Consider the following 11,500-nt stretch of genomic DNA (forward strand, 5'->3'; position numbering starts at 1 on the left):
CTACATGAATTACTTTGTGCGGTCTCATCATCACAACATGAATTAAGCATTCCCTTACTGTGTTTTCCCTGAAATTACACCATAAACTCTTCTGGGAAAGATACAAACCAGCCTCTGATTCTCAAAAAGCTACAGGATGAAAATTGCTACTTATTTAGTGCGTGTAATCCATGCACAAAAAATAACCAGAATTGTCCTGAACGCATTGTCCTGAAGCTGTGTAGATTATTGTTCATTTTTCACTTAGATGTGCCACTCTTTTTCCTTTAATGCCCACGAGCCAGCAGCATCGTTTGGTTTGGGGACTGACGATTCCTGCTCAAGTCTTCTCCGTTCTGGTGGCTGTAAAGTACCAACTACCAGAGAAACCCTATGAGAAAACTAATCCGGAAATCCTGGCAACGTGAGTGGATTCTCCAGTCAAAACAGAAAAGCCTCCCTGGATCTGCACCTAGCAACTGGCGGGGGCACCACGAGCTGCTGGAGCAATTTCATGTGAACGGCTGAGTCTGCACGCTGAATCACTCACGGCACTGTCTGTAAAAGCCTCTGCTGTTTCCTTCCGTTTCCCCGGATGGAGCTGAAGAAAATTCACACAGAGCAGGAGCAAGCAGGGTCAGTGTGTTTAGTGCACTCCACCTATTGGCACACTGAACGTCTCGAGATAAATCCCTGAAGTCACCTAAGTTCAGGCTGGCACTGCACAGCTTCAGAGTTCAACTCGCAATCCGGGTAGCTGTCCCATCTAATGCAAGAGCAACCATCACTCTCTGACTGCAAAGTATTTATCTTTGTTATGCAATTTTAAAGTAACAGAGTGAAGTGAAGGATCAGCTGTATTTCACCCTGAAAAGCCTGAAGAAATAGGATTAAAAGTACGTTCTATAGCATCTCTGTGGCATGCATAGCACTCCATAGAGCATCTCATCTGCATTTTTGCAGTTACTGTTCAAAGAAATAACCACGTCTCATTTCTCACTCCACTACAGGGCTTGGAGTTTGTGTCCGTAAAAATAAAAACAAAACCAAAAAAACACCACCAACTGATGTCCTGATCTCCTGATCCTGCAGAGTACTTTTGTATTAGACTCTGTTGCTAAGAGCATTCAAAAAGAAAAAAAGATCAAGAATCTGTCATCCCAGACGAGATTACAGGTTCAAATCCAAGATGACAGCCACAGATCCTAACACAACTATTTCGTAAGCACCTACTAAAACTAGTGCTACTCCTAGTTTAACTACCACCAACTGTTTAAGATGGTGCACACAATACTTCAGATTTTCCACTCAGGAGGACAGTGTTATGAACACAGTTACCATTTCACATGTTTTAGTATCAGAACTATAAATATATCTTTAGTCATTCACAAAATCTTTTTTTCTTTTTTCTTTTTCTTTTTGAAAACAGAGATTGCATCTATACTAAAACTACTAAAACCCTCCAAGCATTTTGGGGTGTTGGAATCCACTACCCATGCTAGCGAACTGTTAAGAGCATTGCCTGACAAAAATCCGGTCTGTGCCAATTAGCATTCTTGCTGACCAGTTCCCAGGCATCGCCTGGCAGATAGAAGGGGCCAGGAACCGTTCCCAAGAGGCAGTTCACACGCACTCTGTTTTGGAGACAAAAACGTTTGACTAGCCTCCGTGCCTGGAAACAATACAAATACACCATTACAGTCTGAACTTCATGCATCAGTTTCCACAGGATTTCACCATTAACTCAAAATTGTTTGTGACTGCTTTTCGGTCTCTTTATATTTAATAAATTATTAAGTCCTGTTGTAACTTCTCCTGATACTGTTCAGGTTTGGGGGGAATGAGAGCACTGTTTGTTTGTTTGTTTGTTTTCATTTTGCAATCCCATTTATTTTTTGCTTCTGTTGCAGTTACATGAAAGACCAAAAAAAGTGGGCATACAAACTGACCATATGAAAAGGGTTTTACACGGTGTTGTCAGAAATACCCAAAGTTATCTTTGCAACATGTGCCCTTTTATAGTAAGTTTACATATTACAACATCCGGACAAAAAATGGCTAGGTGCAAATTTTGATTTGGGGGGGGGGGGGGGGGGTGTTAAAGAACAATTCTCTTCCAAAGAGAGTTGCTATGGGGAGAAAATCACTGTGAGATAGTATGTTTGCAAGGAGCAAAACGATGTCTTCAATCCACACTGTTTACTTCTTCCTGGGGTTTAAGTAAACAAGGAAGAAATAACAAGTGTTTTTAATGAACATGTTGACTCATTTAACATTTTACTAAAGGAAGCCTTTAAAGAGCAATCATTTTGCAGCCACTTAATACTTACGTTTCTTACTGTAACTATCTTGAATGGCCAGATTTCCCAGTATTGCAGGAGTTATTTCTGTTTGCGAACCCGTCTGCTGAAAAAGAACTCATGTTTTATAGCCTATACCTTCTCATTTCCGGCTGTGAGCAACCTTGAGAAATTTTATGCATATACTTAGCCTTATATAGATTGGTATGATCCATTTTATCCCAAGTTTCCAGCATAACTTCCAGTCAAGGGAAACTTTTTCCTCTAAATGTAACAGTGCTACAGCATCAACGTTCATTCTGCATCCCTGGGTCCTCCTTAATCGAGTTTCTCAGTAACTCCCATGAACGGCAACCATGAATAGGATGATTACTATTCACACTTGGCCTACTACTGCCATAATTAACCGTGAGCTTGAGAACAGCAGCTATCTTGACAGCACACTGAACTGGCAAGAGCTGATTATCAACACACCTCCGTCAAAAACGTGTCAAACCCTGAAAAGAGGAAAACAGGAACGCTTTTATAAACTGAGTGCCTGTAGCTGGAAAGGATAAAATAAACTGACGGTGGAGGAGTGAAGGAAGAAAGAGTGTTTGGGGCCTTGTTTTTTTTTTTTTATTTTTATTTTATGCCAGAAAGAAAAAGATTTAGTATTAATTTAATTACTGCTGAATTATTACAATTGTGTTTTCAGTATCAGACAAGGAATTAAAACAGAGTGAGAACAAGGTAATCCGATAGGAACAAAAAGACAATTTGTAAGGTCTAGAAACGGTCTCCGAGAAAGCAAGGCTAGGGAGAAAATTGAGGCTGTATTTAAGCAAACAAAGAACGAAGGAACAGACAAGCAGCCTCAGCTGAAGGAATAACTATAAGGAGATATATTCCATATGCAGCAGGGAAAGACACAGCAGAAGTCATCTGGTGACAGCTTGACTTTAACAGGAAAAGGAGAGAAAGATTATCTGGACGTTATGAACCTTGCCAACAGGTGGATATTATCCACACTGGGGAGTGGAGGGGGAGTGCAAAAAGAGAGAGAATAAGGAGAAGATGAAGAGAGCCGGTTTTAGTATGTTTGATTTAATGAGTCAAAATACCCGGAAGGACAGAGACCTGTGCTACAGAAAACAAGCATTTTATTACCTGCTTTTTTTCAGGGAAAAGAGAAAAATCAGCTGCCACTTCTCCCATTCTTTAACCCAAGTGTTTAAACCTTGAGTTTTTAATATAATGACTGTTCCAGGGGACCAGCAACAACCATACAGGCAAAATCCAGACTCCCTATTTCACCCTCCCATAGAAAAGGCACTAATCTCTTCTTTTGTTAAAGGTCATTTCAGGAGAATTGATACACGTTATTAAATCATTCCTGACCTATACAGAAACTTCAATCTAGGCAAATACAACCAAAAAGTGAAAATACAGTACTTCCTCACCAATGATTCATTTTGGCTCTAATCTTAGGCCAATTAATCCTGCCAAATGATGGCTTCTCGGCTGCCTCCTATATTAGATCTGTATCAGTGCACTGAAGATGCCTAGACAGGCAAGAGCATCTCAAGGTGCAAGAAGACTAAGCTTCACGAGGTGCCAAAAGCCCTTTCAAGACGAAAGAGTATATGAAGTTCCTGCAAGCAGAAAGCACCCTGTATCTCACAGGAGCCACTTTCCATCTCACAGGACCAAAACGATGATTTGCAGTTTGGAGATCTAAGCTGTGCTGCATTGTATTATTGATTTTCCAGCTGCCTTTTATTATTACTACAGCTCCATCCCTACTGTTCAGCCAGCGTCCAAACGTGCATGACAATAAAGAATGTAAAAATTTTTATTCAAAGCTGTAAGAAAAATGAAAGGTCAGTAAAAGTGAAAAGATTATACTTATATTTTAAATCAGTAACTATCCTTTTAGCTTGTCCCTGCTAACTAGCTAACTTTGTCTAAGGATACCTGCATTTTTCATATTTTTTTCCTCCACACTGCAGCACCAGGCCTTACCAATATATTGAAATACTTATCATCTACACTGTTTGTATCTACTGAAATACATGTTCATCCTCAACCCTGGATCAGGCAAGTCCTTAAGCACACGTGTAAATTCCCCCGCCTTTGTTTACCAGCAATCAAAACCAATTGCCAATTGCAATACACAGGAAATGCACAGTTAAAATGAAAGGCAAGAGTATTGTCTTTAGGACAGAGAGTTTTCAGATTTTGTTCATTAATCAGACAACATGGAGTGTGGGAAAAAACTAATTCAACATCATTAATAAGCTTTATCCAACACAAAAGCGGTTCAGCTGCAGTTAGTATATATTGGATAAAATCCTGCATAAGCCAACTTTGTAAGTATTTTCATTTAAGAATAACAAAAAAGAACAACAGAGTTTGTGAATTGGTAGCAACACCTAAGTATGTTACACATAGATATGTGCCCTTCCCCTACCAGAGATACAGAAACCAATGTTAAGCAAATACTGAGCTTCACAAACACTTAACAAAATCCATTAAGACAATTTCTTAATTTGTAAATGAGAACTCCCAACACCCTTGTAACTTTCTAGTAGCACTTTCTACTCCTTGTTTCCTTTTCAGCCCTGGAAGGAACTAAGAGCACATCCATAAGTGCTATTAAAAAGAAAACAAGTTACTGCAAATTTAATCAAACACATGAAATGACAACAGAGGTAGCTTTAACCCATAGGCTTAGCTTAATTAGAGAGGCTTCTCATTTGCAACTCTCACCAAGAGTACCTGTTGTAATTGTACAATTAGAGGATCAAGCATGAATTTAGGAATCAAGCCCTAGTATGCGGTTTCTAAAATGTGTCAACAGAACACGGCACAGAATCCATCCTAACTTGTATCCCCTTCCTTATCTCATCTTACTATTCTGAACCGTTACAGCATCATCCCAGCAGCTCAAGGCGCTTGCTGGTTATGGTTCTGACATGGCTTACAGGATAAATATAAATTCACTAAATCTCCTGCCTGCTGTCTACATAATCCCTTAACCTTTCCCTTTCCGCAGTTATGGTTCTCTGCCGCCTTCTCATCTCTGGCCTCTCTGCTCTTTTCATTTCTCATGCTGCCTTCCCTTTCCACTTATTTTTCCAAATCGTCCACATTCAGCATATCTTCACAATGAGATTCATGGACACTGCTCTTTTGCCTCACAGCCTGCTTCAGCATGTTGTTTTGTTTTTTACACTTTATTGAGGGATGGGAGAGTTCTTTGGTTAAAAGATTTCTAATAAATTTAGCATCTGCCTGCAAGACACAGACCAAGCATAAAATATTAAGCAAGAAGGCAAGTTTCCAGTCATCAATGTGCTACAAAAAGAACCAGACAACACAGTGTATGTCACATTTAAAAGGAAGGGGGGGGGGGGGGAAGTCAAGCTAGTAAATTATTAGCCAAACTACGGGCACCAGTATTCAAACTGCACAGAAACTGCTTCTAAATTGAGACTAAAAAGACACAAGGCCATTGTAACACTATTGGACCAGCAGCAGCAGAAAGAAATGAGGCTTGTCAGATTTTGTCACCCTCATTTCTACTTACGCGAAAGAAGGTAAAAGGTCTAAGAACAGACCACAAGTAAATCAAAGCTTTGCTCTGCTTGTTTTCTTCCTGATTTCTAAACCAGTTTTTAAAAATTATCTCTTCTCCTTGCTCAAAAGCTGGACACACACAGAAATTCAAGTTTGTTCTTTTAAACGACAATCAAATAATCATTTAGATACATACCAAAAAAAATCAGTACTGTAGCCAGATGATATTTTGGGGGATATCGATACAGCTCTTTGTTGGGAAAGCTCCTACAAAGCAAAACCTGTGTCATTATAAAGGCCCCATTACTACCCAATTTTACATACGGGCTGAGGCACGAGAAGATCCAGTCATACAGCATTTCTACAAATAAACACACAGAGAGCAAAGTTCACTACCACTGTCAATAATAAGCTCCAGCTGAGAGAAAAGCCTCATTCATACCAACCTTATCTCCAGTTTTGCACAGCTGGACCTGAACAGCTCAAAGAGTAAAGTAAAACTTTTATTAATTTAAAAATTAAGTAATGCATTAAAAGCAGCATTTTTCTAGAGTGATCTTATAATTTTGTATTAACCTCATATAGATAAATAAACTTAGAGTTATAATAGTTACTAATACACACTTAACTCATATTTTTAAAAAAACAAACAGTAGCATGCTTAAGAGTCACTTCAGTTAAACGAGGTATACTGAAGCCCATGCCTTATTTTAAAGCATGCCAGTGGCACCACTGAATCCAAGGTGTACTTACATATTTAATAACAAACAGTCTACCATAATAGGACCTTGATGGTTAACTTTACTCACAACTGAAATAAGCACAAGTAATCTTACAGAATAAGCCAGGCAAAAAAAAAAAAAATCCTTACTCTTTAAGATGCTTATGCCATTGTTACTAAAAGGTTAATTAGATGCTTGAAGTTTTTGCATCATGCCTGCAAAAGCAGGAGTGAAGTGCTCGTTATGTCAATGACTCAGAAAATAAAGCACCTCATTAGTACCTCCAGAAAGGAGGTCTTCCTGCTGCTCCAGACCCATTTCCGATAGTTTTGAAGACCTACTTCCCCCATTGCCCTCTTTCAAGCCTTGGTTCTGTGCTTTATCAGGCAGCCTGCACTAGGCAGGTCACCTCTCTCTTGCACACAGAAACAGACAGTGGCCACTGGCCCTTCAGGCTGTTTTTCATAACCTCTCCATTTTAGCTGTGCCACTACAACTTCATCCTACTGCTGCTGTAAGACTGCCCGACATATAAGTCCCAGCGAGGCTTCACAAACAAACAAAAAACATGGGAAAATAAATGTCCTCACAAGAATTAGTTAAGTGTCTCTGAAGCCCCAGCCCTTTCCTGTGTCTGTCACCACTTCAGCTAATTTGCAGTCACAAGGTCTCTCAGATGAGGAGGACAACACACTGAACCGTGACCGTTGAGCTGCAAACCTAGCCTTGAGCAACTCGGTGACCTACATGGCAGCTGCACAGCTCGATAACTAGTTGGCTGGAGTCTGCAAATGCATGATTCATCTCTGATTCTCCCCACACCACCCCATATGCTGTCACTAGACTGTTTGCTATAAAATGTAATTTCCAAAAGCAGGCTCTATTAGCCTGTTGGCTTGCTGAAACACTGCTTTGAAAGAACTTTAAGAGTAAAAAGAAAAATTTATTTTATTTTCCTACCTAAACACTATGAAATTTACACAGAGAGAAAAAAAAACACATATATATGCCGTGCATAAATACATCTGCTCCCGCTTACTTTTCTTAACACCACCTCCCAATGTTTTAACTGAGTAACACACAATTCTGGTTGCACATTTTGTAGGGCCAAAGATATACAGTGCATCCGCAAAGATTTTAATTAGCAGACATCTCTGCACTGAAGTGGTACTGGGGCCCTCTGATACTAGCCCATGTGTGCAAGCCAACTGTTGGAAAGATATACTTGAAAGAGTAGGGTTTGTCAAAACTTAGTGCACTAAAATGCAGCAGATCATCAGCTACATACATCACCATCCAGACTAGCTGAGTATCTCCCCTCCTTTCCCCCTGAAAATGCACAGCTAGAATTTCAGTCGTCACCATTCCATACTGCATCCTGTGTCCTTAAGAGGCTCTGTTGGCATTTATCAGTGTTGTAGAATTAGGCTTTCTTACCCTCTTAATGACCGAAACACAGCTGTCCAACATGTTCCAGCTGGCACAGCCCTGGCATCTCTGCTGTTAACCCAGCAGCACATCATCTGGGCTATTTTGTCCCGCTGAATATACATCGATACGCATATACACAACTAATTCACAACTTTCTTTTTTCCCCATTCAAAAATAGAATTGTAGCATTGTGAAAGTTCCTAGCAAGTTTTGTCCACATTATGAAGTTCAAATACAGATCTGATCGAGAGGCTAAAGACAAAAAGTTGAGTGGTTTGGGATTTGTTAGTCTAGTGTCTTAACAGCTACACACATACAAAAGAATAAATAAAATTATACAGCTAAATTATATCTCCTCTGTACATACAGTGATAAGTAAGGGGTAGCTATCCATAGATAGGATTAAGCAGTTCGAAGCGCATGGCACAGGAAAGAGTGATAGGTAAGTCAAAACTATGAAATGTCATCATTAATTGCATGTTTCTGCTGAAGTGACCAAGAGCGAAGTAGTTCCTCATACTAGGATCTGCATTTACATGTTTAGAATTTCAGTACCTAAAAATCCTAGGGAAAAAAACAGGAGCCATTCCCACCTTTTAAATATTTTTGCAGTGTGCAGACTCAGGAAAACAAGTTCTAAACAAGTTTAGAATAGAATTCAAGTTTCAGGATTACCTTTAAAACTGTAATAGTTAAAACATTTTCAACTGTGGCATAGAACACTTTCCCCCTGCATGCATTTTCCTCATGTGGAATGAGCCACAACCATGCAATACGATTCAACTGGCTCTGAGCTCATTACCTCACCTTGCACAATGTAACACCTAAAGTAATGACTGGTTTTTTCTACCCTGTAGGCATCCAAGGGCATACTCTTAGAGCATGTAAACCTGTCAAGCACTATAAATCTACAGAGCTGTAATGACACCATCTCAGACTCTGACTTTAAATTCATCATTGTTTAAAGAGACTAATTTTTAAAGATGCCAAATAAGTTATGCAAAGCTTGCATTAAGCTCGAAGAAAAGACTCTGAAGGCCATTCTGCTTCTTACCCATTAAAGCTATGATCTCATAACCACGCCATTCATTAACAAGAGCACTACAATGATACAGGTACAAGATGTTTCAGTAATTTCCTGTTACTTCCAGGCTACATGCTATTTGAGTGTAACTACTACACAAGTACAGACTGGGAGAGGAGTGGCTGGAGAGCAGCCCTGCAGAAAGGGGTCTGGGGGTGCTGTCGACAGCAGGCTCAGTATGAGCCAGCAGTGTGCCCTGGCAGCCAAGAGGGCAAACCGCATCCTGGGGTGCATCAAACACAGCGTAACCAGCCGGTCAAAAGAGGTGATTATCCCGCTGTATTCAGCGTTGGTGTGGCCTCACCTTGAGCACTGCGTGCGGTTCTGGACCCCACAATTTAAGAATGATGTGAAGGTCCTTGAATGCGTCCAGAGGAGGGCAACAAAGCTGGTGGAAGGGCTGGAAGGCATGTCCTGTGAGGAGCGGCTGAGGTTTGTCTAGTTTGGAGCAAAAGAGGCTGAGAGGTGACCTCATTGCTCTCTACAGCTTCCTGAGGAGGGGAAGTGGAGAGGGAGGTGCTGATCTCTTCTCCCTGGGATCCACTGACAGGGCACATGGGAATGGTTCAAAGCTGCATTAGGGGAGGTTTAGACTGGGCATTAGGAAGCATTTCTTTACCGAGAGGGTGGTCAAACTCTGGAACAGGCTTCCTAGAGAGGTGGTCGATGCCCGAAGCCTGTCAGTGCCTTAAAAAGAGGCATTTGGACAATGCCCTTAAGAACATGCTTTAACTTTTGGTCAGCCCCAAAGTGGTAAGGCAGTTGGACTAGATGATTGTTGTAGGTCCCTTCCAACTGAAATATTCTATTCTACTCTATTCTATTCTACTCTATTCTAGTATTAAATGGCTCCTTTGGAACTAATAAAAAACAGAATTTGGTCCAAGCAAAAATGTAGCTTGCACCTCATGGCACTTGATTTTTCAGCCATAGTTGGTCTTTGTACAAGACCACCAACTTGATTTAAAGCTGTGGATATTTCATACTACCAGAGAGACAGAAAGACCAACTGTGAGTGACAAACAACTTCCTAAAGGACCACTCACACCTTCCGATCTGGATGCCAAGCTCATCTCAGTGATTCTATGAATGCCATGGAGATTTCAAACAGAGTAACTTGGTTTCTAACGCTTGCAGTTCAAGAATCTGTAAGATTTCCATACACATTAGAGTTTGGGTCTTGTTAGGACACCTAAAATACCCCTGCTTGCACACACCACAAACATTGCTGCTCCACCAGAAATTCAGTCTCCTTACTCTCTGTCTCCTTATCCTTATTACCTGAAGGAATAAAAAGGGACTAAGTAATTAGGAAGAGGGACTACAGCAGAGTTGCCTTCTTTCCAACTGCGCAACTGCTATCACTGAAAATCCTTCTGTAAGTTATCTTTTGCCTTAAATTAAGGGGAAGGGGGAGCAGCACTTCATTTTGAACTCTGCCCACTATCTCAGTAACAGCGTTTCCTGACACGGCACGCCGCGGGCCTGGCTACCAAGGCAGGGCTTTCCCGGCGCCGGAGAGCAGGTCCTCCCTGCACACCGCCTCCGCAGCAAGAAGTGCCCACCGGCGCGCTCCGTTACCGCGCCGCGGGACGGGGGAGGCGCCGCCGGGGTCTCCCGCCTCGCCCGAGCCACCGCTCCCCGGGAGCGCCGCAGCCCAGCGGGCTCCTCCTGCCCGCGGGGATGCCGTGCCGGGGGTGCCGGAGCACGGCGGACCCCGCGGCTCCAGCAGCAGCCGGGCGGGCTCCGTGCCGTGCTGTGCAATGCCGTGGCGCAGCGCCGGGAGGCGGCGGAGAAGCCGCGGCTGCCCGCGCCGCAGGTGCGCGGAGCCCCGCGCAGGGGAATGGGGCGTGCGGAGAGCTCCCGCCGCGGCCGCGCCGAGCCGCCGCCCGGGCCCTGCGACCGGCTCCGCGCCGGGCGGCCGTCGCCTGAGTACCGGCCCGGCTCTGCGCCCCCGGGCCGGGGTGCCGCTGCGCGCCGAGCCGCCCCGCCGCCGCCGCCCCTCTCCCCGCCGGCACCTGGATGTGGCAGGAGATCTCGGAGTCGTCCAGCAGCCGCACGGTGCATTTCATCTCCGGGCTCAGCGACCTGATGCTGGAGCTCCGGAACCGGATCATCCCGGCAGCCCGCCCGCCGCTGCTGCCGCCGCCCCGCAGGCAGCCGCAGGGGGCCAGCCTGCAGCGGCGCCCGGCCGACCGCGGCGCGGCACGGCACGGCACGGCGCGGCGCGGCGGCGGCGCCGCCCCTCAGCCCCGCGGCGCCCCTCCGCCGCCCGCCATCCGCCCGCCCGCCGCGGCTGGGGCCGCCGCTGCGTCAGGCTGCGCTCCGCTCGCCGGCCTCAGCATCCTCCTGCGCCCGCCCCCGGCCCGGCCCGGCCCGCGGAGGCACCTCTCCGCCCTCGCCTGCTTCCCCCGCCCCTCCAC

The 11,500-nt window shown here is 43.9% G+C and overlaps 1 protein-coding gene across 1 annotated transcript in view; it reads right to left on the reverse strand.

Annotated features, from left to right (window-relative positions):
• The window catches only part of FRMD3 (FERM domain containing 3), a 152,706-nt gene extending 141,462 nt beyond the window's left edge, over nt 1-11,244 (reverse strand). Inside the window, exon 1 of the mRNA XM_076361911.1 lies at nt 11,096-11,244. Coding sequence (XP_076218026.1) covers nt 11,096-11,194 — 99 coding nt within the window. The 5' untranslated portion in view covers nt 11,195-11,244. The remainder of the gene's footprint in view (nt 1-11,095) is intronic.
• Between the last annotated feature and the right edge of the window lie 256 nt (nt 11,245-11,500).

This window comes from Aptenodytes patagonicus, chromosome Z, assembly GCF_965638725.1.
Source record: "Aptenodytes patagonicus chromosome Z, bAptPat1.pri.cur, whole genome shotgun sequence".
Lineage (NCBI taxonomy): Eukaryota > Metazoa > Chordata > Aves > Sphenisciformes > Spheniscidae > Aptenodytes > Aptenodytes patagonicus.